The sequence below is a fragment of the Melanostigma gelatinosum genome, assembly GCF_949748355.1.
Source record: "Melanostigma gelatinosum genome assembly, chromosome: 9".
Lineage (NCBI taxonomy): Eukaryota > Metazoa > Chordata > Actinopteri > Perciformes > Zoarcidae > Melanostigma > Melanostigma gelatinosum.
In genome coordinates this window covers 15063553-15088421 of record NC_136642.1, presented here as the reverse complement: position 1 = coordinate 15088421, position 24869 = coordinate 15063553, and the positions used below count along the sequence as shown (strand labels likewise).

At 44.5% G+C, this 24869-nt stretch overlaps 3 protein-coding genes and 1 pseudogene across 7 annotated transcripts; 3 read left to right on the top strand and 1 right to left on the bottom strand.

Annotated features, from left to right (window-relative positions):
• Positions 1 to 721: 721 nt before the first annotated feature.
• Positions 722 to 11664, bottom strand: cep85 (centrosomal protein 85). 2 transcript variants are annotated; one of them, XM_079274598.1, is made up of 14 exons: positions 11535 to 11664; positions 10529 to 10588; positions 10295 to 10426; positions 6611 to 7374; positions 5504 to 5634; positions 5108 to 5225; positions 4818 to 5003; positions 4193 to 4345; positions 3942 to 4096; positions 3729 to 3846; positions 3261 to 3311; positions 3053 to 3160; positions 2687 to 2930; positions 722 to 2565 (listed from the first exon to the last, which is right to left on the bottom strand). In XM_079274598.1, the coding sequence occupies exons 2-14, from the start codon at positions 10566 to 10568 to the stop codon at positions 2402 to 2404; spliced, it is 2364 nt and encodes a 787-aa protein (XP_079130724.1). In that variant the 5' UTR covers positions 10569 to 10588; positions 11535 to 11664; the 3' UTR covers positions 722 to 2401. The 2 variants fall into 2 exon arrangements, with proteins under 2 accessions (XP_079130724.1, XP_079130725.1); XM_079274599.1 differs by lacking the exons at positions 10295 to 10426; positions 10529 to 10588; positions 11535 to 11664 and adding an exon at positions 7971 to 8179.
• Positions 11665 to 13021: 1357 nt separating this feature from the next.
• Positions 13022 to 19515, top strand: wdtc1 (WD and tetratricopeptide repeats 1). 3 transcript variants are annotated; one of them, XM_079275121.1, is made up of 16 exons: positions 13022 to 13058; positions 13635 to 13774; positions 13950 to 14033; positions 14122 to 14168; positions 14668 to 14779; positions 15156 to 15343; positions 15451 to 15633; positions 15770 to 15864; positions 15988 to 16103; positions 16198 to 16273; positions 16388 to 16484; positions 16597 to 16767; positions 16864 to 17099; positions 17247 to 17412; positions 17644 to 17836; positions 18016 to 19515. In XM_079275121.1, exons 2-16 carry the CDS (start codon positions 13727 to 13729, stop codon positions 18211 to 18213), a joined length of 2010 nt encoding a protein of 669 aa, XP_079131247.1. In that variant the 5' UTR covers positions 13022 to 13058; positions 13635 to 13726; the 3' UTR covers positions 18214 to 19515. The 3 variants fall into 3 exon arrangements, with proteins under 3 accessions (XP_079131247.1, XP_079131245.1, XP_079131246.1); XM_079275119.1 differs by having other exon boundaries at positions 17244 to 17412; XM_079275120.1 differs by having other exon boundaries at positions 13044 to 13153; positions 17244 to 17412.
• Positions 19516 to 20189: 674 nt separating this feature from the next.
• Positions 20190 to 22173, top strand: LOC306781941 (transmembrane protein 222-like). Its single transcript, XM_079275066.1, has 6 exons — positions 20190 to 20311; positions 20560 to 20644; positions 20900 to 20931; positions 21019 to 21115; positions 21204 to 21334; positions 22046 to 22173. Exons 1-6 carry the CDS (start codon positions 20193 to 20195, stop codon positions 22131 to 22133), a joined length of 552 nt encoding a protein of 183 aa, XP_079131192.1. The 5' UTR covers positions 20190 to 20192; the 3' UTR covers positions 22134 to 22173.
• A 1059-nt stretch (positions 22174 to 23232) lies between these two features.
• Positions 23233 to 24699, top strand: LOC306782766 (trophoblast glycoprotein-like; annotated as a pseudogene). Its single transcript has 2 exons — positions 23233 to 23502; positions 23732 to 24699. The product of its transcript is annotated as a trophoblast glycoprotein-like (transcript).
• Positions 24700 to 24869: the final 170 nt, after the last annotated feature.

Here is a 24869-nt window from a genome sequence, read left to right as displayed (position 1 = left end):
AGCACAGGTGTTATTAATCACATTAACGATGGCTCAGAACTATTCAAGTGTCCCAAGAAGCCGTGACAGAGAGCCAGCATGCAAAATACCCCGAAACTGACCCCTGACTGGGACCGTTTTTATGTTGCGTAACACGAGGACAGGGATTGCGGTGCCTCTAAATGTGGATCGACAGATCACGTCATGGCTGATACACTATCTGTTTATAGTTGGGATGAAATTAAAAATACATTTTTATCCCTTTTAGATCACATCCCCGGTCATATTGTGCACCTTAACATTACATTTGTAAAAAATTACCTAAAAAAACCTTTGTATTTAAAATCTTCTCTTCCTGGAAAACAAAATAAGTAAATGGCCAATAATATCGCAATATCCATCCATCAAGCGGCAACTTTTAGTAAAGCAGTGTGTGTGTGGAGCCACAGTCCTCTGTAACTCCGTATCAAGATACATTTTAAGACGAATCAAATGCGAAGGATTTGATTTAAATCCCTCTTGAAACTTTACACCGCTCAAACATTCTGTTCCACTGGGGAACACACAGTACAGATGCTAGAAGCTCTGATTTCCGTTTCACTGGGTCTCTAATAAGACACCTGATATTCTGATAAGATACTGATCCGGCATGTTGTTGTAGAAAGCTGGTAGTCTGCTTTCAGCAGCAAAATACTGTATTTAAATATCTAAATTAAAGTTAAATTCAAAACAAAACTAAATGTTGAAAATCTTTATTTCTAAAATATGCAAATACAAACAAGGACAAAAGTATGAAAATATAAACATATTTTTCCTTTTGCAAAACATTTGAGATGTTAAGGCATGCGGAGCCCGACTTTCCAAAGATACATCTTGCGCTACTCACTTTAAAATAAAAAAAAGGTCCCATGAAATGAAAAATGGCTCTTCTGTCCCTGGGTGTGTTGTTGCATATAGTTGTATTAAAATCCCTTTCTCTACCTGTAAAGTGTCACCCCTTTTTTTTTTCTTCATTTAAAATGGCTTAAAACTGCATCCAGTATAATGTGATTCAGGGCTGATCCAGCCAGCCCCTCCCACCACCATCACAATGGATTAAAACATGTTCCTCCCTCAATGACTGATGACAATCTTTACACTCATCGGGCCCAACATCGAGCATCAAAGCACGGGAAGAACTTACAATCTAAAAGCCACTTCATGGGACCGCAACACAAGTTAGCTCAAACATTTTTAAGCATATTATTACAGCGACACATTAGGAGGCTTTCACAGAGTTGTCAATGCGAATAGAAAATAAATAATACTGAAGATTAATACTGTTTGTCAGTCACACAGTTATCAAACACTTAAACCACTCTGTCAAAATGCGAGTCAGCCATTATCAACCTGAAATGTACAGTAAACCGTAACGTTATATCTTCATCTACACGGAGCAGAGTCGACAAGTTTTAACTTTGCTTATCTACCGGGAACAAAAACAGTGTAGGGGCCTCCGCCCAAAAGTTTATCTGCTACATTCAGAGTCGGGGAATGTATGGACGATCCCGCTGGTTAACACGCTGAGACAAAAGGTCGTATTGGAAGAGTCAGCTGCAGCCCTTTGTGGTTCGTCTTGACATGAACTAGCATCGCGGCGGCAAACGTGACAGAAAAAGGCACAAGTTGGTGTTCATTCAGAACGAGGCCCGCAGCAGAGAGAAGCGTTCACAAACATTCAGACTCGCTGCGTCGACCAGAGTTTCTTTGGTAATCAAACTGTTGTAGGCCCGTTGGTGTGAGAAGCTGATTTGGTATTAGACCCTTCAGTATAAAGTCTTATACCGCACAGCAGAGTCTTCTGTTACAAGTCTTCACCATTTTAAATAATGGTATGTTAGTAACATCTACTTGTGGATTCAGTTAAAAGCACAGGTTTAAAAAAAAAGAAAAAAAAAAAAAAGTTCCAGTTGATCGTCAACCACTTCTTGGATAATCTCCCTCGAGAGGGAAATTCAGATTTAAATATATTATATTCGTCGGGACTTCCACACAAATGGCTATCCACGAGAGTGGAACAAACGTATAAGACTGTTTGGTTACTGACAGTATTCATGTCATCATTGGTACAAAATGAAACACACGCACAACGCTTAAGGACCAAGTATTAGAGGTAAGTTATTTTCCGTTAGCCCTTGGACTGAAATAGATGAACTCACCGGGGGAGGGGGGGGGGGGGTGCTGAGCTACAGGCAGGCTGTAAAATCGACGTACAGTCAGTCGAGAGAAGTAGAAGCTAAACCATTTGGGCTTTCCTCTGTCCTCATTTTAAGTCCTCTTTCTGACATTCAGTAACCGGTCATCAAAGACGAGCCTGTTTTAGACGCTTCAGAGGTGCAGCGGGGGCGGATGAAACTTTTCCTACATCACCTGGCTGGCAAGGCTACTGGGTAATGCAGTTCTCTCCCATGTCCTGCGCGTACCGGTCCAGTATTACGTTGCGTAGTTCCTCGACATCCCGACGGAGTTGTTGAGCTTCGACCAGCTTCTTCTGCAGCACCTCTGGACTCATCCAGTCCTCGTCCTGCCCTGCCACTGGTGGAGGCGCTGGACAAAAAACAAAACAAAAAAAAAACATGACTGATACATGTTGTACAATTCAATATTTCACAACACTGACGAAAACAAAATCATCACGTTGAAAAAGTCCAACTTAAGCAGTGCTTACATGTGAGGCCGAGCAGCAGGGAGAGGTTGGGATCTTGTCCCTGAGCCCTCTGGGTCAGAATGCTGCACAGCGAGCGCAGGTCACTGAGGCAGGATGCGATCTCTACATGAAGCCCCTGGGTGAGACGAGTCCCGGCGGGCTGCAGGGCAGAGGACGCCTGGTCGGTGCCCCTCTGCTCTGGATCGCTCATTTTCTCCTGCAGGGTCAGATTCTGCTCCATCAGTTCCTGGTTCTGGGCAGACAGCTGAAACACAGCAATCAGGGACAACGTTATCCGGGGCCAGCGTCATTAAGGACCCACCGGCTCTCCTGCCTACCGTACTAACACACGGGAGCTTCTGTTTTTGAGGCGGTCTGTTGTCTCACCTCCTTCATGGCCGTGTGGAGCTCCAACACATTCTGCTCTTTGGCCAACACGTCTTCTCTGAGAGCCTGAGAGCTGCTCTCCTCCTGGGATATCTGCTCCTCCAAAGTCTGCAGACACGGACGATTAAAGACATCACAAATGTTAAGCGACCGACTATGGAGACTATAAACTGATCAGGAACCACCCAAGTCCTTTAGAGATAAACACCTGGATCTGGGAGCCAAGCTGTTCCTTCATTCTGTGCTGCTTCTCAATGACCTGCAAAGAGAAGAATCAGAAACTAATTCACTAGTTGTACTTGTGGTATTTTGGGGCTGCTATACACGTCTGTACAGGTGATGCAAGAAGGAACGCAATGACATTATTGACAAATAGATCCACGGGACCAACTAGAAAAGGACACTTTTCGGAAAGGGTGAAGCAAGTAGGAGAGTGTGTGGGACGGATCGTAAAGCTCTGGGCTAAAATGATTCACGTCCCCTACGTATATTTACCATTGTTTACGGTAGAAAGATATGCCTGTTGTGATTGTTGTTCCTCGTCACATGACATGTCTGCGCGTCAGATTCCAAAAGTGGAACTATTTTCATCTCAGACGACATCGCTCTCACTTTTGGGCCTAATGCACGTCTACATTGATAACAATGGATTTGTGAACGGCCCCTAGTGACGGACCTTTTTGAGTCTCTGCTGCTCCTCTCTCAGCGCATTGTTCTCTCCTCTGAGCTTCTCCATATCCAGGGAAGGCAGTCTGGCGCCATCCTCCAGGCCCTGCTGTACCCGCTGCTGCATACTGATGAAGACCAAAATAAAAACACTGTTAGTACCGCTTGTATTAACATGCCCACTGAGAGGACGGTGCACTGCTGTCAGACTGTGTGTACATACTCTGTGATGGTGGTCAGCAGGTCCCTCTCCCTGCGTTTCTGATCCTCTAGCTGTGTGTCTTTTTCTCGTAGTTGTGAGCGCGTTGTCTCTAGACAAACCTCCAACTCTCGTACCCTCTCTTGTAGCTGAGCTGCCTGCTGTTCAGCCTCCACAAGCTGACAAACAAAAAACCCGAACACATGTCCAGGTTTAATGATTTGCACATCTCGGCCCAGTAAGAACGGATCAAACTTAAGCAGAAAAGTCCTGACCTGCTTGTTCTGACTCTGATAATCCTCCAAGGTGGGCAGGTCAGCCAGGTAGCGCTCCAGAGTCTCAATACGCTGCTGGTTCTCTCTCTTCAGCTCAGTCTCTTTTTGACACTTCTTCTTCAGGTTGTTTATGTGCTTGTCTCGACTGCGGATCTGCACAAAGAGGCAAAAGTGGTAAGCTGTAATAACAAGTAATCGATGTCGAAGCCATTCATAACTCCAGGGGAGGACATGTGACAAAATGTTGCTACAATCAGTCACATGTTTGCCTAAAGGAAGCCACTTCGGCTCCTTTCTTTCTTCTTTCTCTAAGAAAACGAGTATGTGAACATCTATTCATCAATAGCGTCTCAGATCATGTGGGGAGTGAAGCGTTTTGTTATGTTGTCCTAAAATATCGGCTGTTTGGTACTTTTGTGGCAGGATATGAACCAGCATGTTAACAGCGTCTCTTCATTACTAACATTGACAACGTACAGAGACTTGTATGCAGTTTAAAATAGAGAGAAACAGATATTGCCATTTTAAAAACACCTCCGTGACATTTATTCACTTCATGTTGCTTTGTGTTTCGCTCGCTTGCAACACTGCATGTTAGGAAGATCTGTTAGGCAAGCACACAAACCCTCTCTTCCTGTTTCCTCATCTCCTCCGCATGTCTCTCGCAGGTCTCCTTCAGGCTGTCGGTTAGCCGGCGCGTCTCGGCCTCAACCGCCCCGAGTCTGCGCTCCGCCTCCACTTTCTCCAGGACAACACAGTCGGTGCGCTCAGTAAACTGGGCCCTCAGGAAGACGTTCTCCCTCTGGGCCTCCTGTGAAGCCGCAGTGCAACAGTTAGGTTTCTGAGGCTCTTGAGGGTAAAATAGTTCGTCGGGATGATGGCGGTGTGACACAGGGGGTTTGTGCAGTCACTAACCTGTAGCCTCAGCATACACATATCCCCGTAAGAGGTTCCTTGACCCAACAGGGCTCCATGGACCTGCCGCTCGCTTTCCCTCAGGCGCTGCTCCATCTGGGTCATGTGCTGCTTTTGTCTGCATCCCGACCATTGCCAACACAGGAAAAAACAATTAAGTCATCAATGTGGCGGAAAAACAATGTTTAAAAGCACCGTATAGCCCCTGGCTTTAGGGGACAAACTAATATTCAACCACTACATTTCTCACCCACTATATTAAATCCTTTAAACGGACTCTATTGTGCAATTTCACAGTATCAAATCAAAATGAAGTGTATCAAAAATGTCATTATTATCATCAGACAGCCCCAGAATGTCCCCACATGAGCAGTGGAATCATCTAAAAACACTTGCCTCTCAATGATCAGCTCCTTCTCCTTCAGCAGACTCTCGCTGGCTTTGACCAGAGCGTCCCACTTGCCAGACTCTGAGTGAGCGGGCGTCGAGTACAGCGACCGGTACTGGCCCACTCCAGAGCTCATGAGCTGGAACAAAAGGACAAGCGGCATGCGACTGTTAGAGCTGCATCGTGTGGAGAAAACACGGAGTGCTGATGAGACGCAAAGATTTACAAATGTACTGTGTGTGCTGTTGACGCCTCATCTCAGCACAGTATAGATAGTGTATAGTGCATGTAGTACAGGTGTTGACACACAACTCTAGAAATACGTAAAGCTCTGCTCTGGTGGAACGATCATCATGACTTAAACCTGCAAGAAGTTCCACAATTTCTTCATTCCATTAAAACGTCTATGTATCGTATTTCACGTTTGAATATTCTGCCCAGTCGCAGTATTTCAAAATACGTAAAAAGTTTTTTAAAATTGCGTTAAAGTGATAAAGTGAATGTGTCAGCACACAGAACGAGGAAGTCACTCCAGAGTGGCCCTCAGTCAGCAGGTCGTGGGGCAACACTGCTGCAACGTTAAAGAGCTGTTGTGCAAAGAAATGTTACCATTACGAGAGCTTTTTACAAGCTGCAGAGGGAAGCTGGGACAAGCCGTCTAGTGTTGATTAAGCAACGGATTCCCTAAATCAAACGCGTAATAGAATAAACCTGACAACACAACATGTGTTCCTTTGTTACTGTGATGCTGCTTATTGACTGGACAAGTCCGGCCATAGAATAAGACAAGCTGTCTGTATGGCTCCGGGCGTTATTTAATGGAACGTTATTTTTCCAATATACATGTGAAATCGTAAATAGTTTCTGACAATGTCAACAAACAATCTAGGCCCCTACATTTCTACTCCAATGGCCTTTACATTATCACGGTGGTTTCCTCAGAGAACATCAAGCTTGTTTTGCCCCCCAGCAGCAGTAACCAGTGACACTAATGTGTGCCCTCGATACTATGATCCCAACACAGCAGAGAAAGTTATGAAACAAAGAAAAACAAACCTCCTCTACATTCCCCCTGGTGTAGTATACACTATTGTCTTCGTAGGATAAATGCTCACCTGCATTTGTTCCACTTGCATGCGTAAACTCTCCAGTTGCTGCTTATGTTGCTGTTGTTGCTGCCAGCTGGACAGGTCACCACATCTGTCCTGCCGCAGTGGCTCGTAACCTTTGGAGCCGGCGTGCTCCCTCAGCAGAGCCTGTGTCTGCAGGCTGAGAGGGTTCGCGTAAACTCCGGCGGATCCGGCCGCACCGCCCCTCTGGTTAGAGGCCTCTGCCGGCCTGGCTTCAGGCAGAACCTTATAGCTGTGCTCCATGCCTCCTCTGTAGGCCTCAGACACACAGTCGGGGGCGTCTCTAATCCCGGTCGTCTGTAATCGGAGTCTGACGTCGGGGCACAGCCCCCCCAACAGGGCCGACTGATTTAGCGTCGGCTCCACGGCGGGAGTGTCAAACCTCTGGCACTCGTCCATGCGCGTATGATCCGAGGGGAACAGCGAGTGGTCCAGTCCATTGACGAGGCTGAGGTACCGGCTCAGGCAGTCTGGCTTTGGCCCCACGTGATCGCCTCCCACGATGGCCTGAGCGTCCAGGTTGGGCGAAGATGTCGATTTGGAGAGAGAGGAAGACTTGGAAGTGGAGGTTCTGGAGCCAGAGGAAGACCGGTGACCCTCAGAGGACAGGGAGTCCTCCTGGACAGAGTACTGAGGCTTAGAGGCCAGGGCTCCGGCCGTGGATGGCATGACATGTGCAGTGGGTATGGGGATCTGACTACGGATGGGCTGGAAAGGGGGGCTGCTGCTGCTGCTGGAACTGCAGAAATCTTAAAAGAAGAAGGAGTCGTTAGAAATCACATTAAGAGCTAATCCCTCACTTCTCAAGCCACAGATAGACCGTGTTAAATGAAATGCAGAATATCTGGAACACTACTGCGGGCTAGTTCCTCTATTCTCAGTCGGTGATGTAAAGTAGATGCAGCCGGTTTATGGGTGGCCTACTTTAATGATGAGGTGCCACCACTGAAAGAATGAACTGGCTCCAACTGACTGGACCCAGGGAATAGGCTTATAATAGACTTAAACTAAAGCTCTGTATCACATGATTAACTTAAACATATGTTGCTATATTGCATTGAAAAGCTTGTCTTAGTTGCCATATCACGTTTACATGTAAAACAATTATAATCCAATGTCTACTCTTACAATAGAACTTTTTAAGTAGCATAAACTCAAGTAATTATTCCCTCAACAACATACAAAGAGAAGACTTCAGAGTATGTACCCAATCCCCTCCATTAAGCATGCACAAAAATGGTAACAGTTAACTGTCTTCATTCAACTTTAGAAACACAGCTGCCATCTCCACAAGCCCAAACACCATCAAAAGTTACACAACTCAGATTTGAACCGCATTACAAACCCGAGAGACCGGTTGAAGTCTGGAAACCTTGCATTCACTCGGACGCAACAAGCGTGTTATTGGCTGCGGCATGTTTTCTACAGCTCAACAGAGGTGAGCTCAGCTGAAGAACGATTGAAATCAAAACCAAAGTCCGTCCTGTGCATTTCTGGACGATACCGAATCGACCTCTAAAAGCCAAAGACTGACGGCGCCCCGTGCCCAAAAAGTGTATTGTCCTCAAACAGCCGAAACCAGCCCGTACAGAGTTGTGAGCAAAACACACAAACAGGCGTACACAGGAAAGGTTAGGGGTATTTATAGGCCCCCCCCCTCTCATGTTACAGAGTGATCTGTGGGTGCCGTTTATTTAAGCACCTTGCCCCGACGTAAGAATATTATGAAAACAAGATCGAGTTTTCACAAAAGTTAAAACTTCACATATTAAAAAAAAAGCCTCCGGGCTCCACTGATTCATCAGGACCGGCTAGAACAAGTCGAAACCGTTCGGTAAGAAGAACATTTGCGGGATATTTGCTGAACAGACATTCTTGCCATTAGCCTGCAGCTGTAAATACCCTGCAACTAAAACAAAAACAGAGAGCCTCCTTATTTATACAAACAACAACACCACCTGGCATTGTAAAGCAGTTTGATTTACGTCCCAAGTATGCTATATACGGTATTATGTGCAACAGGTCATTATTGTGGCTAAATGTGGGGCTAATTGTCATGTTGCTAGGCACGGCTGTTTGCTCAAGTGTCAGGACGAAGCTGTAAAAGCACCAGTAGCCTGCTCAACAGTAAATAAACAAGGCAGGTCTGAAGAGGTACATTCGTTAGAAAAAGCTCAAATGAAGTAAACGGCTATAAATGTAAAGTATCCAAAGAACACATCACGTAAACGTGCAGGATTAGAAAAGCATGCAAACCTAACAATTGATGGCTGTTTAGAATGTAATAAGGATCTGACCCACGATTTGGACTTTCCTTCCCTTATCAATACTTAGTTTGTTCTGCACGACTATTGTGAAGGTCACAAAGAAACTGTAAACGAACAAAAGCACGAATGCTCTCCAGTGCGACAGAGACTTCAGCCACCAGCAGAGCTACGAGTGAGAGAACAGACAACAACAAAACCGAGAGGAAACGAGTGAGAGACGTGTGTTGACCAAATTTATTGACCCATCATCTAGTAAACTTGGATTTGTAAATTAGCATTTTAAAGTAATTTTGATGAGTGTCTGAGAAGGAGATAGAGCAAGACCTGCAGCCTTGTAACTAAGTTTAAAAAATAAAACTTTTGTCTTAAGTATATAGAGGAAGTTCTTACGTATAAAGCCCAACCTTTTATTATTTAAGAGTACTATAATACTCATTCTGTAACAAAGAACAAATCTACTTCCTGTTTACACTGGCACAAAATTCAGAGAGTACGAAAGTGAAGTAATGGACCCATACATATAAATACACCTTTGCTGTTACACAAGTGTTCAGAGTGATTTTGGGTACTACTGACACCCAGGAGATTTTAACCATACCATTATAATCTCCACCACAATGTCTAACAATTGGCAAAAGACAGTACCGGTATGTGTTAAATGTTCCATTGCATCCTCGGGGAAGCAAACACACACAGATGTAACTTAATAAAAAGAAACCTTTGACCTGTTAGCAGTTGTTATGAATAGTTTCCAACTGGCAGCATAAATACCAGCTTTGTGAAGTTCAAACCCTACAGTGTTGATGTACTGAAGATGTTTTTTCAGTTTGTGATTGCTGTTGCACAAGGGACCATCCACCCCAGCTGGCCAGCTATTATATGGAACCTCTCCAATACTGCGTGTTGTTGTTTCCACACATTGTACATATGTATTATAGTGTTGACACAGGCACGCCCCATCTCCAGTGAGATTTTTTATTCTCTCTAGGGACACATTCCCATTTAAAATTAATATTTAAAAAAAACAAAAAACTTGTTGACTAGATGGGACATTTCACACCACGGGCATTGTCCAGTTTCCATTTAGCCATCCAGTCCCGTCATCCCAACACCCCATCCTCCTAATTACCTATAACTCCAGAGTATTGCAGGAGAGATTTGGAGCATTTATGGCTGGGACTTTAATCGACCTCTGAAAATATCCCGAGCAACAACAGTGGATCACCAACACAAACTTGAAGAGTCTTTTCAGCCTCAGCACAAATAAGGGGTTGTGGTTGAGTCTGCGGGCCATGCATGGTTTATTATGCATGGCACAAACTAGGCCTCCACTGACAGTCTCCAAAACAACTTTACACAACACATGCTCCAGGGAGGGGGAAGAACAAGTCAAATTGATCACCTTCTGTGCTGTCAGATGCCGAGGTGCCAAGACCGGTGTCCCCGCTGTCCGCCGTTCCCGGCCGGTGGCCAAAGCGGCTTTGAAACTTCTCTGACACAGCTGGTGTCTGCCACTCCATGTCAGCAAACCGAGCTGATGTTTATTTGTAAGACAAGACGATGGAAACAGAGGAGTAAATCAACACACGCAGGACTGCCATACGGAATACATTTTGACTGCAGAGCGTCAACTTACCGGATGGTTTTGATTCAATATATCTGTGTGAGGTTGTCATTCCACACAAGACAATGTCACCTGATTGAGAGGAGGAAACAAATACATTATATTACAGTACAGACAAGACGATTGTTTAAGTTTATAGTACATAATCTACTTGACAAAAGTATCACTAGCTGAACTCTTGGAATATCTTGATGTAATGTTAGGTGAGTAAAGCAAATCTCTGACAACCTATTCTTGAGATTCAGTCATCTGATAAAACAGAGACTGGTGACTGGGACTTTGTGATGTCCTTGGAGCAAAAGCGCCTTTGTTGCATAATGTATATTATGAACTGAACGTCCGTATTAGCCTTGGACACAGCAGCTGTTAGCCATCGACTGATCTGCTCACCTATCAAACTCATCTGCCCCTCAACAACCTCGAGAGAGTGTGTTCTGGGCAGCAACAAAAATAACAACATGAGCACATGCTGTAACGTTGCATAATGTGTTACACAAACATGTAGATCCTAAGATGCTAAGTTACATGAAGTTGTACATTATGTGTAAATATAGGCTAAGAGCTGATACCGACAAGCTGTTTGAGAGGCAGTCTGGCTGTGTACTAATCCTCTTAACTAACGTTAGCTGACGGTAACTTATAACGGAAATGACTGTCAAGGCAAGCTATCAGCCAGCTAAACGCAACTAATTGCTAAATTACATTTATTAAAATATTATGATACGAGCTAAATGCACCAATCGTAGCTACCTAGGTCGAGGCTGCTTTAAATCGTAAACTTCTTTGTGATTTCATCGACATAACATTACATTTAAATTGTACTGCGCTGCACCGTTACCCATCTTAGTTATTAACCCATGACAATCCGTTTCCGTCTAACAAGCTAACAGTTAGCCGGCAGCTAACACAACGTTGCACGAGTGAACATTAACGTTACAAGTCTCTTGTTAGCCTCCGTGCTTACACTACTGCAGCTAAGCTAACTTAGCCGGAGCCGTGGAGTTAAACGTTACTTTACCTTTTGTTTCACATAAATACAGAATGCGGTAACAAATCTCGGTTTGAGGCTGGAAACCGAATCTGTACCATCCGCTACTGCTGTTGTTCCTCCGCCAACTGAACGGATCCCATCAGAGACACAACGGCCGCTTGTTTCATGTCACCGCGCCGCCCGTTGACACGCGACGCTTTATGTTGTCTGAGGAACCGTTTGCGGATTTCCTGCCTGCACGGTGTCTGACTCATTACATTTACCGACCACAGCCAACACTCGGGTAGCAGTTTTCGCAAGACTCTTTTTGAAATATTGCTGCTGATGCAGCTAAAGAGATTCTAGTTTTATTTTGCCTTAAAACCACAAACCACTACAGATGCACAAAACGAACGAACCTAACAAAGAGTTGTTGAGTTGGCTGGAAGAACCTAGAAAATAAGACTTTCGAAAGGGTTCAAAGTATCACAAACTAGAAATGTATATCGCGGTAAATACAATGGTTGAATGCAAAATATGTACTTTTTATTGCGCACGTGCCATATTCGTAATATAGTAATATAATAACAATCGCCAACATAAAATACAACCGGAAATACACATTTCCTATTTCATTAGCATAATTATCTACCCATAATGTATGCTTTTCGCTAGAATTGAAGTTCACACCAAACACAACAACTCTGGATGACAACGAATAACCACAAATGCTGACATCCGTTTGTTGTAGGAGGTTGGGTCATTGATGATAACGTTTGAAACAGTTAACACTTTGTTTTTTTTATTTACAGTAGAAGAATTACAACTACTTTAATTCTGTCCTTTCTTGGTATCATAGTATGTTATGCACAACAATTAACTAAGACTAATGCAATGCATTTTGCTTGCAAAAAGGGTGCTGCCTGATGTATAATTAGAACAACTTTGTTGTAACGCCCTATGATTCGTGTGAGAACACACTTTTTTTGAGGACTTTCTGTACTGCTGTCTGCTGAATCTCTGAGTACCACGTATATACTTAACCCAGGACACATAAAGTGATAAATAGCAGTCCAAGATGTTTGCCTCATTGATGCTGAAAGGCACGCCTTGGATGTGTGAACATCATGTGTTTGAGCCCCGGCCTTTATTGAAAATAACAAAGTAAAGAGAGCTGGTGTAGGCTGTAATGAAGAAATATGAGTCATTTTAGAGATTTCACTTTTGTGTTCACTATTCACCTTGATGTTTAATCCCCCAAGCTCTGATACAATTTAAATATATTATTCATCCATCAAGTCTGGTGCTTACTTACTTGCTTTTACACATTTTTGTTCAAAAGTCATTATCATTGATTGTCATATACAATCCTTTATAGACCGTGTAGTAGTTGTAGCTTAATTGCTTTTGTTTGTCTTCTGTGCTTTTGTATAAATCGTTAATATATGCCTTAGTTTGTAGCGGCTTTTATTCTGAAGTACACACGGACCGGAAATGGTTGATCTGTTTTAGCTCACGTAGCAAAGTTGCGTGATATGCAGTGCTATGAGGGTTGTGCTCATGTCAGAGAAGGTATTATCCTGTCAACAAACTCACATACAGTGCGATTTATCAAGTCGATTAAATGGACATTTCTTGACCGGAGCCTTATGAGTTCAAGGAGAGCGGTGAGATTGCTTTAGCAGTCGTGAATTGCAATTAAAGCGTTGCAAATGTGAACGTTTCATGAAGTGGACGTTTTGTTTAGCTAGCAAGGTATAACGCAAACACGCTAACGGCAGCGACAGGTCTCCAAGGCCCTGCTGCATAGGTAGCTCACGATCCGTGCAGGCTAACAGCGCCTTAACGGTAAATAATTGTCAGTATTTTGCTGAACAATCAGCCAATTATAATACTGACAGAGATGCAAAGCTAACATTAGCTTATAAACTCGCCTTGTAGGTGTTCGTTGACGGGAGAAGACCCCACTGTGTTTGTGGTCTGTGATCCAGCTAACCTTGTGACATGCTTGTGTTGAGCCTGTATTTAAATAACCCATAATGAGTGTATAATTCAAATTGTTCACCACCTTGTCTTTACCGTTGCTCTATAACTGACATTTATTATTTATTATTTAACCTTATGTCTTCATGTTTTAAACATCTACAGCTTATTCTCGGGGGGAAATAGAGTAAATGTCATCTGAGCTCAGACCCCCTGGAACATCCAGACCCTGATTTAAGTTCTGTGGTGAGGCCACCATGACTACTGTCAACATCACCAGAGACATCCTGCACAGGCAGATCCGAGTGAGTGAACAAATGGCAGAACATGTTGTGACGAACTCACAATTTGTCTCTCAGATACAGAAGTGATCGAGGTTGGGCTAACCGGAAAAAAGACTCCTCAACCAAAATTGTTGTTTACATTTTTTGTGTGGATCATTTCTTATGCACTGATGGAGACTTTGACTTGTGTCTTCAGGACAAGAGAGCAGCCGCCTTCCAAAGGTCCTATCATGTGACTGACCCTTTCATCAAAAGACTTGGACTGGAGGCTGAGCTTCAGGTCAGTGTGACAGCAAGTGTGTGTGTGTGTGTGATCAATATGTCTGTGCATTATCATAACTCACAGTTTATACTGTCTGTCTCAACAGGGCCATACTGGCTGTGTGAACTGTTTGGAATGGAATGAACAAGGAGAGTAAGTCTTGTAAATTGCACCTTAAGTACAATTACAGTCTCTAACCTCGGATCACTGGCTGCTTTACAACATTAATACAACTATAGTTTTATCGTTAGGTCTATTACATATCTATAAAGTATTAGGTACACACTGTATATACCATGAAGGCCTATTACGGCCGAAATAAAATGAGTATGCTGTTCTGCAGCACCACCATGTCTCACTCACTACTCTGTTGTGGGATTGGTATGCCTCCCAAAAATTGCTCTTCAAGCAGTTATTGCCTCACACTTGACACCGTAAATGCTCAAAGACGCATTCATTTGAATCACCAAAATAAATGATTTCAGTTTTGGGGGGAAAAATGCCAAGAAAAAAACAGCCAGCAATGGATTCAGCTCATACATTTCTAACATCCTAACATGCTTCACAGTGTACGATTTTAAATGGCATTAGTAGTGAAGAGTCTAATCAAATGTAGCTTGACTTGTCCTGGTGATTTTTTTTGTCTTTTCAGTTTACTGGCCTCGGGCTCAGATGATCAACATGCCATCATCTGGGATCCATTCAGACACAAGAAGCTTACAACTATGCACACGGGACATGCAGCAAATATATTCTCTGTAAAGGTAAGCGGGGGCTGATTGAAAGATTGCTGTATTGAATGGCAAGAGGGAAAGTTGGCTTCATTTCCATACACGTAGATCATCTAGTCATGATGCAATTGAAATGTATCTGGAAGTCATGTGCTAAAGTCCTCTGCTGGTAAGACACATTGCTCAGCTTCACCGTACTCTTTCTTTAGTCATCAACAATATCTCCCTATAATACAAATGAACTTCCTGTACAATAGGTGGCACTGTTGGCCATTCAATGAGTGTCTTGTTGTTTGATTGAAAGCCGTCTTTGTACATGTTCGACTATGTTGAAGCCGTTCAAGCCGTTGTGAAACATTTTGTCTGTGCTTATCGATTCATTCTCGTGTTTTTTTGTTTGCCCGTACAGTTCCTCCCTCACTCGGGGGACAGAATTTTGATAACGGGTGCGGCCGACACAAAGGTCCACGTGCACGACCTGAGTGTGAAGGAAACCATCCATATGTTTTCTGATCATACAAACAGAGTGAAACGCATTGCCACGGCGCCCATGTGGCCCAACACCTTCTGGAGTGCTGCGGAGGATGGCATCATCAGGTCAGAATGAAACCACCGCGTTGTGTTTTTTTAACAAAAGTCAAAAAGATATCCCGTGCCTAATTTAGCTCCAGGTAAAGTGTTTACTTTCTCCTTGTTTACTGCAGACAATATGACTTGAGGGAGAGCAGTAAGCGCTCGGAGGTGCTGATTGACCTGACGGAGTTCTGCGGTCAGCTGGTTGAGGCCAAGTGTCTGGCGGTCAACCCACGGGACAACAACTACATGGCGGTGGGAGCCAACGGGCCTTTTGTTCGCCTTTATGACATCAGGATGATTAACAACTACAGGTTGGTCAAGTGTCTGATGTCATTCTATGGTAATAAGTATTCAACAACTCAAATTTGGCAAATTCCCCATTCCAGGTGTTGACATGCACACAACTGGGTTTAACCACTTTATTTTTTATTTTTTTTCGTTACACAGAAAATCTGTAAATCAGAGCACATCAGCAGCTGTGCACACGTTCTGTGAAAGGGAGAAGCCCATCCCAGACGGAGCTGGGCAGTATTATGTTGCAGGTGTGATAAATACATTTGTATTCTAATTATATAGCGATGACATGAGGAAATGGTCAGTTTGAAAGCGACTCTGCAGGATGTGGTTGTATAACATTACGTTCTGTTGATGCTTCAACGCTCCAGGGCACCTGCCAGTGAAACTCCCAGACTACAATAATCGGCTGAGGGTTCTGGTGGCCACCTACGTCACCTTCAGCCCCGACGGCACTGAGCTACTAGTTAACATGGGCGGGGAACAGGTGATGCTTCTCAGAACAAACAAGCAGTGGTGAGAGGAGTTATTTATTTCCGCTTCAGCGTTTAAACATTTGTTTGTCTTTATGGTTCTTCCAGGTGTATCTGTTTGACTTGACATTTAAACAGAAGCCATACACCTTCTTACTTCCCAAAAGGTGCCAGTCATCAACAGGTAGGTCTGTGCGTTGTACATTCACAGCAGAGCTTGAATGGTGCCTCATAAAGACACACAAAGTACCGTATCTCTAGACGTGTTTGTGGTTTCTGAAAACTTTGGCTTCCTTAGGAGACGTACAGAACGGAAAGACAACCAATGGCGTCTCAAACGGAATTTTCTTGCCAACCAGCCATATTCGAATTGCCGGAAGCAAGATGCGTTCGAGGTTCGTCTGTTCACCCCGTCAGTGATCATTTTTTCTACATCGATTGGCAGTTTGAAGGTCTGAGCATGCACACACTTGAGTTATGTTTCCTCTGCTCTCCGTTTCTTTTTAGTTCTACTGAGCTCCCCGCTTACTTGGAGACGATAAAGCAACAAGCTAATGACGCATTTGCACGTCAGCAGTGGACGCAGGCTATCCAGCTGTACAGTTTAGGCATTCATCAGGCCAGCTGCAACGCCATGCTGTACGGGAACCGGGCAGCAGCGTACATGAAACGCAAGTGGTAAGCCTCTTTGCATCACGACACGGAGATGATCACCTTCTGAACGCCGTTATCAAAAGCAGTTATCAGGTGTTTGTTGACGCGTGTGATTCGCAGGGACGGAGACCATTATGACGCCCTTAGGGACTGCCTGAAGGCTCTGACTCTAAACCCTGGTCATCTGAAGGCTCATTTCAGGCTGGCACGCTGTCTGTTTGAGCTGAAGTATGTGTCTGAAGCTCTCGAGTGTCTCGATGATTTCAAAGGAAAGTTTCCAGATCAGGCGCAGAGTAGTGCCTGTGATTCCTTGGATAAAGATATCAAGGCGGCTCTCTTCACCAAGACGGAAACAGGTAGAAGAGTGAACTGGTGCTCGGCTGATTTGTTGTTAGTTTTCTTGCATATCAAAAGTAACAGAAAGCTTTTGTTTATTTGTAAAAGTAACTGATCGACTTTGTGGTAATAAGTCTGATTTGTTTTCTTTACGCCGTCACCAGCAGAAGATAAGAAGGCCAACAGCTCCATTCGATTCCACTCCTTCAAACGTAAGGAGTCCATCCCTGAAGATGAGTTGGTGCTGAGAGAGCGCAGCTTTGACTACAAGCACAGATACTGTGGTCACTGCAACACCACCACCGACATCAAAGAGGCCAACTTCTTTGGAAGGTCAGTAGGTCTCACTCGGTCACGAGCTCTGTAGCTAAAGACCGAGATCAGTAAAGCTGCAGGGGAGAATAAGTAGAGCAAAAACGTCCAGTGAAAAGTAGCTTCCATTCATAAATATAGTCTCTAGGAAACTGTAGAGACCAGGTTTTGTTTTTCCAAATGTGATTACGACGACGTGTCCCATGAACATGGCTCGTCAGGCAAGTCTGTGTGGTTTCTCTTTCTCTACAGCAAAGGCCAGTACATTGTCAGCGGCTCGGACGACGGCTCCTTCTTCATCTGGGAAAAGGAGACCACCAATCTGGTGAGGATCCTGCAGGGGGATGAGTCCATAGTCAACTGCCTGCAGCCCCACCCCAACTACTGCTTCCTGGCTACGAGTGGTATCGACCCTGTGGTTCGATTGTGGAACCCTAGACCAGAGGTACAACAACTCAAACGGATTCATAAATGCATTTTGTCACATTTTGACAAAACCTGGGGCACAACCGTGCGTGTGTCATGATTTCATTACATAATTCCAAAATCACCATTACAGCTGATTCTGTCTCCCTTTCTTCCCGTGCCACTTAATCCTCCCCTCTACTGCGCTCTACAACACAGACGGAGACTGAGAACGGGCGAGTGGTGGAGGACATGGAGAGCGCTGCTCAGGCGAACCAGCGGCGCATGAACGCCGATCCCCTGGAGGTGATGCTGCTCAACATGGGCTATCGCATCACAGGCCTGCGTGGCGTCGGCCCGGATGGCTCGGATGACGAAGACAGCTCAGAGGGACAAGTGCAGTGTCGGCCAAGCTAAGCAAACTGTCCGCCATTCTAGAGCATGGATGTAGGAAGCGAAGCTCTCTCCCAGCTCCCGTTTGAATCTTTATTTCCCCCCCCCCCTCCCCAATCTGACAGAAACATTGAGTGAATGCCATGTCACATCTCTGCACTATGCATCGCCCTCCCCTGTTCAAAGAGAGGACTGGTGGAGACCATTTTGGGGAGAGGAATTCATGGAGGGTGGAGAAGACACCCATCTCGCCCCCTTCAAAGCACCAACCTCAGCCTCTCCCTCCACAGGGGGGGGGGCACCTTTTGAGGAGAGCACCTTCCACGTCACTCCCCAGTTTCTCACGAAGAAGGAGGAGGAGTTCGGCACTTATGCCTCCTCAGGTTTACGTTGGAGAGACGCACAAACGCGCCTGCGCTCGGACGACCTGTTTTCAGGCCGGTGCGGCCACACAGTCGCAGCGTCGTCCACGGAGGATCGGATCGCAGACTAGAAGACGGTGCTTTGTCGCATCTCCTGACAGCTCTACAGTCGGAGCTCAGAGTCTTAGGGCCCGCTCACATCAGAAAGGCTGCACACCCCCGAGTCATTAATTCTGAGTTAGACTCTGTCATGTTTTCAGTGTTTATGTTTTGGAGTTTTGTTCACAGGAAGCCTAGACTTAATTGTTGCTCCAGTGAAATGTATTTATAAGCCCGATTTAGTTTATATCTGTCAGAAGGAACAAGTGGTTTCTTCTGCCAAAGGTTGTCATTTCAATGGCCAAGGATTAATGTCTGCTTTCTTTGTTTCCTTGAAACATACTTTTGCCATTCTGTACTCCTTTTAGCCAAAAGGTTTTACTACAATAGATTGTTGACAAGGTCATCAAGATATCTAAAGAGAAAACATTTGTTTAAAAAAAGAAAAGAAAACAGAAAAAAAACTTTCTAATACATTTTTTTTTGTTATAAATAAAGTCCTATTTAGCAAATGTTGTTTGGCAAATTTATTTTAAATTTTTCGTGGCTAGCTAGCTAGCTGCGTGGCTCTAGCAATAGTCCTCTGCTGCAGTCAGGTGTTGAGTCCTGCTTGCATGAGGCTTCTCTGCCTAGTTTTAGGCACAAAAGGACACAGAGCCATCTATCTGTTGCTCAGAGAACAGTTCATTGGGTCTTCTTTGCCCCAAAATAGGGTCAAGATTATGTAAACTGTCCTCAATCACATGCAACACTCGGCTTCCATGTGTTTTCCTTTGTTTATTAATTTGAGTTGTTTTTCTTTGAGGAATCCTATGATAACCTTTTGTTGCAAACAAAGTAAAGAATAAAAGTATGGAACACCGTGCCTGTATTGTCTTACTTTCCTTTTTTTTTAATGATCATACAAATGATTCATTGTTTGTCCTTGTATGTGTAACAGTTACACAACAGATACAGCAGTACTGACACATTAACTAGGCTGGAGAGATGTACTGTAGGTGAGACTCTGATACCCTGCTCCTTCATCAGTGTCTGCTCTGCTCCCTGCTTTTGCTGACTATTGGGCAAAAAATATGAGGAGAGTCCATGAGTAGTTAGGAGTGCATCTTCTGCCCCATATACTGCGCAGTAATGAGGTGACCCAGCTTTGGTAGTAGTGGTGTTTACAGTGATAAAGCTCATGGCCGACCGAGCCAAAAACAACACATGAACACATTCAACATTATAAAGTAGCCATTTATACTGTGTTCCTTGCAGTAATAACTCATTGCTCTTGTCCTTGGCGCAGTTAATATGTCTTTATGAATAATCATACAGCAAATAGCCGAATTTGAAATTCTTAAAACCTCGCTGTACTTCTTAAACCTGCTCACATGGTAAACAAGTACGCACAAATAAACCGCGTTGCGTTCAGGGACCGAGGGTTGGTGTTGCGTTCACCGACCGACAGCTGGTTCTGCTGCGGAGGCTTGGCCGCTGCCGCTCCCACGCCGCCTCGCGCCGGCTCCGCGTCACTGCCGTCTCGTGTCACTCCAGGCAGTGATGGCGGAGGTGGACGAGACCGAGATCATGATGAACTACCACGGAGACTTCTTGAAAGGCGACAAGAAAGACAGCCGCTACCCGTACTGCATTGTCTGGACGCCTATTCCTATTTTATCGTAAGAAGCTAACACGTGTTGTTGTTCTTGCAGGCTTAGCGTGGGATGTTACAGCATTGTTGTTATTTTTGCTAACGTCAAATGAAGTGAAGCAGGTTGATGTCAGCCGCTGGTTGAACCTCGTGTTATCTATTGCCTTTCAGTAAATGACTGCATTGAATGTACTCGTTTGTAATGTATTGTATGTGTATTGTGATTCACAATAAAGGGATATCGATGCATTGCTGTCTGTTGGTTGCATCCTGCAGGTGGGTGCTCCCCTTCATCGGTCACATGGGTATATGCACCTCTAATGGAATCATAAGAGATTTTGCAGGATCATACTTTGTGTCGGTGAGTACTGTTTTTTTGTTTTGTTGCTGTTTTTAAAAACTTAAATGATATGCAATTATTACCTACGAACATAGTTTCTTCTCATGTATCAGACGAGAGATGAGAGAACCTTCAATCTGAGATGTCATGCTGATGTGCAGAGTAGAGCTGCTGAATTGTTAATGAATGGGAGTTGCAGCCATGGCTGAATTCCACAATAACTTCAAGCATAGATGTATGATTTATTGAATAACTCAAAATGTGTTGTTTTTTCAGGAAGACAACATGGGCTTTGGTAAACCAACAAAGTAAGTATTGATCAACATATCGTGTAATAATTGTAATTTACACCTCATCACAACGTTAAGTGAACGCATTGGTTAATAATATTGCAGGTATTGGAGGCTTGATGTGGACAAAGTTTGTAGCAATGGTGCTGCTACATGGGACAAAGCAGTGCATGACGCCTCTGAGGAGTACAAATGTAGGCCGGTAAGACGATATTTAGCACGTTTGACGCACGTATTTCTGCATCATTAGTCATATTGTAATAATGACTTCTTTTTCTGTTTTGTTGAAGCACAATCTGTGCTTAGATAACTGCCATTCCCACGTTGCCATGGCCCTCAACCTTATGCACTACGACAACAGCACGTCTTGGAACATGATGAACCTGTGCGCGCTGTCTCTTCTTCGTGGAAAACATGTGAAGTAAGTATTTGTAACACCGTGAAGAACTGTTCGCATATAGAACCCAGACACACTTCCAGGTTAGCATCTCATAGAGTATAATATTTAATCTGTCTCTCGGTTCACTCATGATAGTGGGCTCTACTCTTTGGATGGGGACATTTTATTGTGGAAAGATAGCGACATGGGTAGGGTTCGTCTTCCAGGACAGACGGACATGCAGAAGGTGACGTAAACACAAAGAAGACAGAAGAAGCAGTCGTAGAGTCGCACGCAAGCAGAGGGAAAATATGGTTGCCAAACACATGAAGCATCTTGATCACTAACATGCACACAGTGGTTTTACGTTGCTCTGCTGCTGGATGCTAGTGAGCATTACGAGACATATGGCTTTGAGAACCCCTCATTATTCTCCTCTGACCCACATTGAGACTCCACTGTTTGTGCTGCCTCTGCACATCCACTCCCAGCAGTCTTTTATACAGAAGGGGAGTCGTGTAATTCATCACTGACAGCGGCGCTCCCCTCTGTGGCTCCACCCGGTGGGGCTCCCTGCTGGGTGGAAAGGACAGCAGGACGCAGGCTGGGGTGCGGTCACGGGTGGAGAGAGAGGAGCTGTGGGCCTTGGGGAGTAAAGAGATCGGACCATGTGATACTCCAACACACCTCACATGTCCTGGTCTGTCGTGTTAATGATTACTCTTAACATCTTCCCCTCTCTGTACCCTCCAGCTTGGCTGCGTTCCTCAAGACCTGGCTGCCCTTCTTCATGCTCTGCGGAGTCCTCGGCACGTTCATCCTGACGTTCAACCTCCAGTAGTGGAGCGAGAAGTTCAACGGGATGACTCGCAGACTTTGGTTATACTCTATATGTTGTTATTGTCTGTTGACATGTATTTGTACAGAACATTACAAATGAAGGACTGTGTTGTGTGTTGGTGATGTGGGGAGGGCATTTAAGGGCAAAACCCTTGTTCAGTTCATGTTTTAATGGTGAATAAGCTTCAAAATTCACCATCACTGATTTTCACACAGTGGGTTCCGTGCTTCTGTTTTGCTTATTAAGAAATATACGAGTATTACGCCACAGTGGAGCAATACTGTTGAATCCAGAGATGTACTTTTTTCCAAGAATAGCAGTGATGAATGTGTTTCCGCGCTGGCTAATGTACATTTCAGTAATTAATCACTACCGACTGGATCAAGATATCTTAATGCTGAAAGTATTCATCAATTATTCGTCCACGAGATATGAGCCGCTACCAAAGATAGAAATGATTTAGGACGCGCGTGTGAAAAATGCCCTCCTTCATTCAATCCTCTCTACTCTGGTGTATAAAGACAAACGTGTGCAGTGTTTTCTTTAAGATAAGTGCATCATTTGTTTCTCTCCAGTCAGTATTTAAATGCGTTGTAACTGTGAATCCCAATGTTGGAATGTTACTAAACCTCTAATTATGAACAATACCACATTACATTATGGATTATTTATTTCGCTGTTTTGTTTTTGATGCTATGTACCCAAAAGAGTATTATTAGTTATTGTATGACTTTGATGTTTCTGTTTCTGTAACCTTATTGGTGGCTGTGCTGTAAAGCTGAAGTCTCCCCTGGCAGACTGATGTAGGTCACAGGCTGTGGATGCCCTAATCGTCCTCTGCACCTTTAAGGGAACCACGTAACTTTTTCATCCAGCAGACTCTGCCTGATATGAACTACCATCAATTTACGGGAACCTTTATTTCCAGAGAGGAGCAGATGAGGAGGGGTTTCATGCTGGAGCTCTCTTTGTCGCCTCTGCAGCTATTGCTTAGTTAGTAATAAGAAAATCTCTGTTTAAAATTTGACTTGTTAATTCACATGGAGTGAGTTTGCTTTTTGCTGCTGTCAGATATTTAATCTGAGTGTTGAATTGAGTATAATTTAGAGATGTGTCTTTTTGCTGTCCGGGTGTTTTTGGGAGTGCTTCTCTGTGCACTGTACCAGTGCTTAGAGTGTCCTTTTGGCTGCGAATGTTTTGCTGTCACTCACACAGTAAAATGTGTTTCTAAGGATCTGCTCACAGTGCCACAAAGTATTCCAGGGTATGCTAAGACTGTCATCATCACGGGAAATAATATACACCAGATTGGACCTGATTCCTTTACAGATATGGAGAATGTCACCAACATCATTTTAAGCAACAATAGGTGAGAATGTCTGTCTTTTTTTTTTGTTTCATTCATGTATATTGAGCCATATTTGGATAATATGACAAACTTTCTTGATGTGTATCTCATAAATACCCCAAATAATGTTTATTTCTCTGAATGTTTTTTTTAAATTAGATTACTCTGGCAGTACAGTGAGTTGTGTCCAAGCATGGAAGTGCTGCTAAATGTCTCAGGACAGATGTTACAGTGTTCGTCATCTTCACAGGATTACAGAGATGGCGTCCCACAGCTTCTCTGCCCTCATCAACATGCGCTTCCTGGACCTCAGTGAGAACCAACTGGCCCTCATTCACCCCGAAGCTCTCAGCATACCCGGTGGTCCCCTTCAGGAGCTCAACCTGAGCCGCTCGCTGCACAACTTCACCGCCCTGACGGACCTCGCCACGGCTCTGCGCTGGGGTGATCTCAGGGGGCTCCTCCGCCTCGACCTCTCTGGGAACCACCTCGCCCTGCTGCCCCCTGGGATGTTCTCCCACCTTCCCGACCTGCAGCAGCTCTTCCTCGCCAACAACTCTCTGGTGGCTGTCTACGGCGGAACCTTCTCTGGTATGAACCGCCTGGAGCTGCTGGACCTTACGACCAACGTCTTTAGTACATTCGGGGCTGATGCTCTACAGGAGCTGGAGAAGCTTGGGAACATCAGAATCCTTCTTGGGGACAACCCTTACACCTGCTCCTGCGAGATAAGTCATTTTGTGGCCTGGCTGAACGAATCGAGAGCTCAGGTGGACATGGATGCTGTAAGGTGCGCCTCACCAGTAGGGCTTAGTGACACCCAGCTGCGAGGGCTCGGCGTCCATGCCATTGGATGTGTTGATCCAGTCCAAGCAGAGGTGGCTGACCTCACCCTGCAGACATCCTATGTCTTCCTCGGGCTGGTGCTGGGGTTTGTGGGCATGGTCTTTCTCTTTGTGCTCTACCTGAATCGCAAAGGTATGAAGAAGTGGATCATTGAAATGAGAGACGCATGTCGGGATGTCCTGGAGGGATATCGCTACCGATTCGAGATTGACTCGGACCCTCGCCGGCTGGGGCACAGCTCTGCAGAGAACGGTGGCAGCCGGGCGCGAGGGAATTTAGGATTAGCGCTGCCACGTGACACTTGTATTGTCAAGCTTCCTGCAGACACACAGGTCAAACAGCTGACAATCTCTTCCGCCTGTGAACCTATGACCTCCTAAAACTAGAAGCATTTGAGGAAGATGTATGTGAATAGTTAGTTAGCTGGTATATACAGTGTTTTTGAGCTTCCTGTACATCCTGCAGTTATAACAGATAAATCCTACCTTAAAAGTGCCTTTGTGTTTTCCAGGCACTAAATGGACTTTAATATTGTATGTTTA

Coding starts and splice junctions, on each gene's coding strand:
- cep85 (XM_079274598.1), bottom strand. CDS start 10,568: ATGACAACCTCACACAGATATATTGAATCAAAACCATCCG. Junction 10,427..10,528: donor TATTGAATCAAAACCATCCG/GTAAGTTGACGC, acceptor AATAAACATCAG/CTCGGTTTGCTGACATGGAG. Junction 3,847..3,941: donor CTGCTGACCACCATCACAGA/GTATGTACACAC, acceptor GGTCTTCATCAG/TATGCAGCAGCGGGTACAGC.
- wdtc1 (XM_079275119.1), top strand. CDS start 13,727: ATGACTACTGTCAACATCACCAGAGACATCCTGCACAGGCAGATCCGA. Junction 15,865..15,987: donor TGGGCAGTATTATGTTGCAG/GTGTGATAAATA, acceptor TCAACGCTCCAG/GGCACCTGCCAGTGAAACTC. Junction 17,413..17,643: donor GAGGCCAACTTCTTTGGAAG/GTCAGTAGGTCT, acceptor CTTTCTCTACAG/CAAAGGCCAGTACATTGTCA.
- LOC306781941 (XM_079275066.1), top strand. CDS start 20,193: ATGGCGGAGGTGGACGAGACCGAGATCATGATGAACTACCACGGAGAC. Junction 20,645..20,899: donor CAGGATCATACTTTGTGTCG/GTGAGTACTGTT, acceptor TTGTTTTTTCAG/GAAGACAACATGGGCTTTGG. Junction 21,116..21,203: donor AGGAGTACAAATGTAGGCCG/GTAAGACGATAT, acceptor GTTTTGTTGAAG/CACAATCTGTGCTTAGATAA.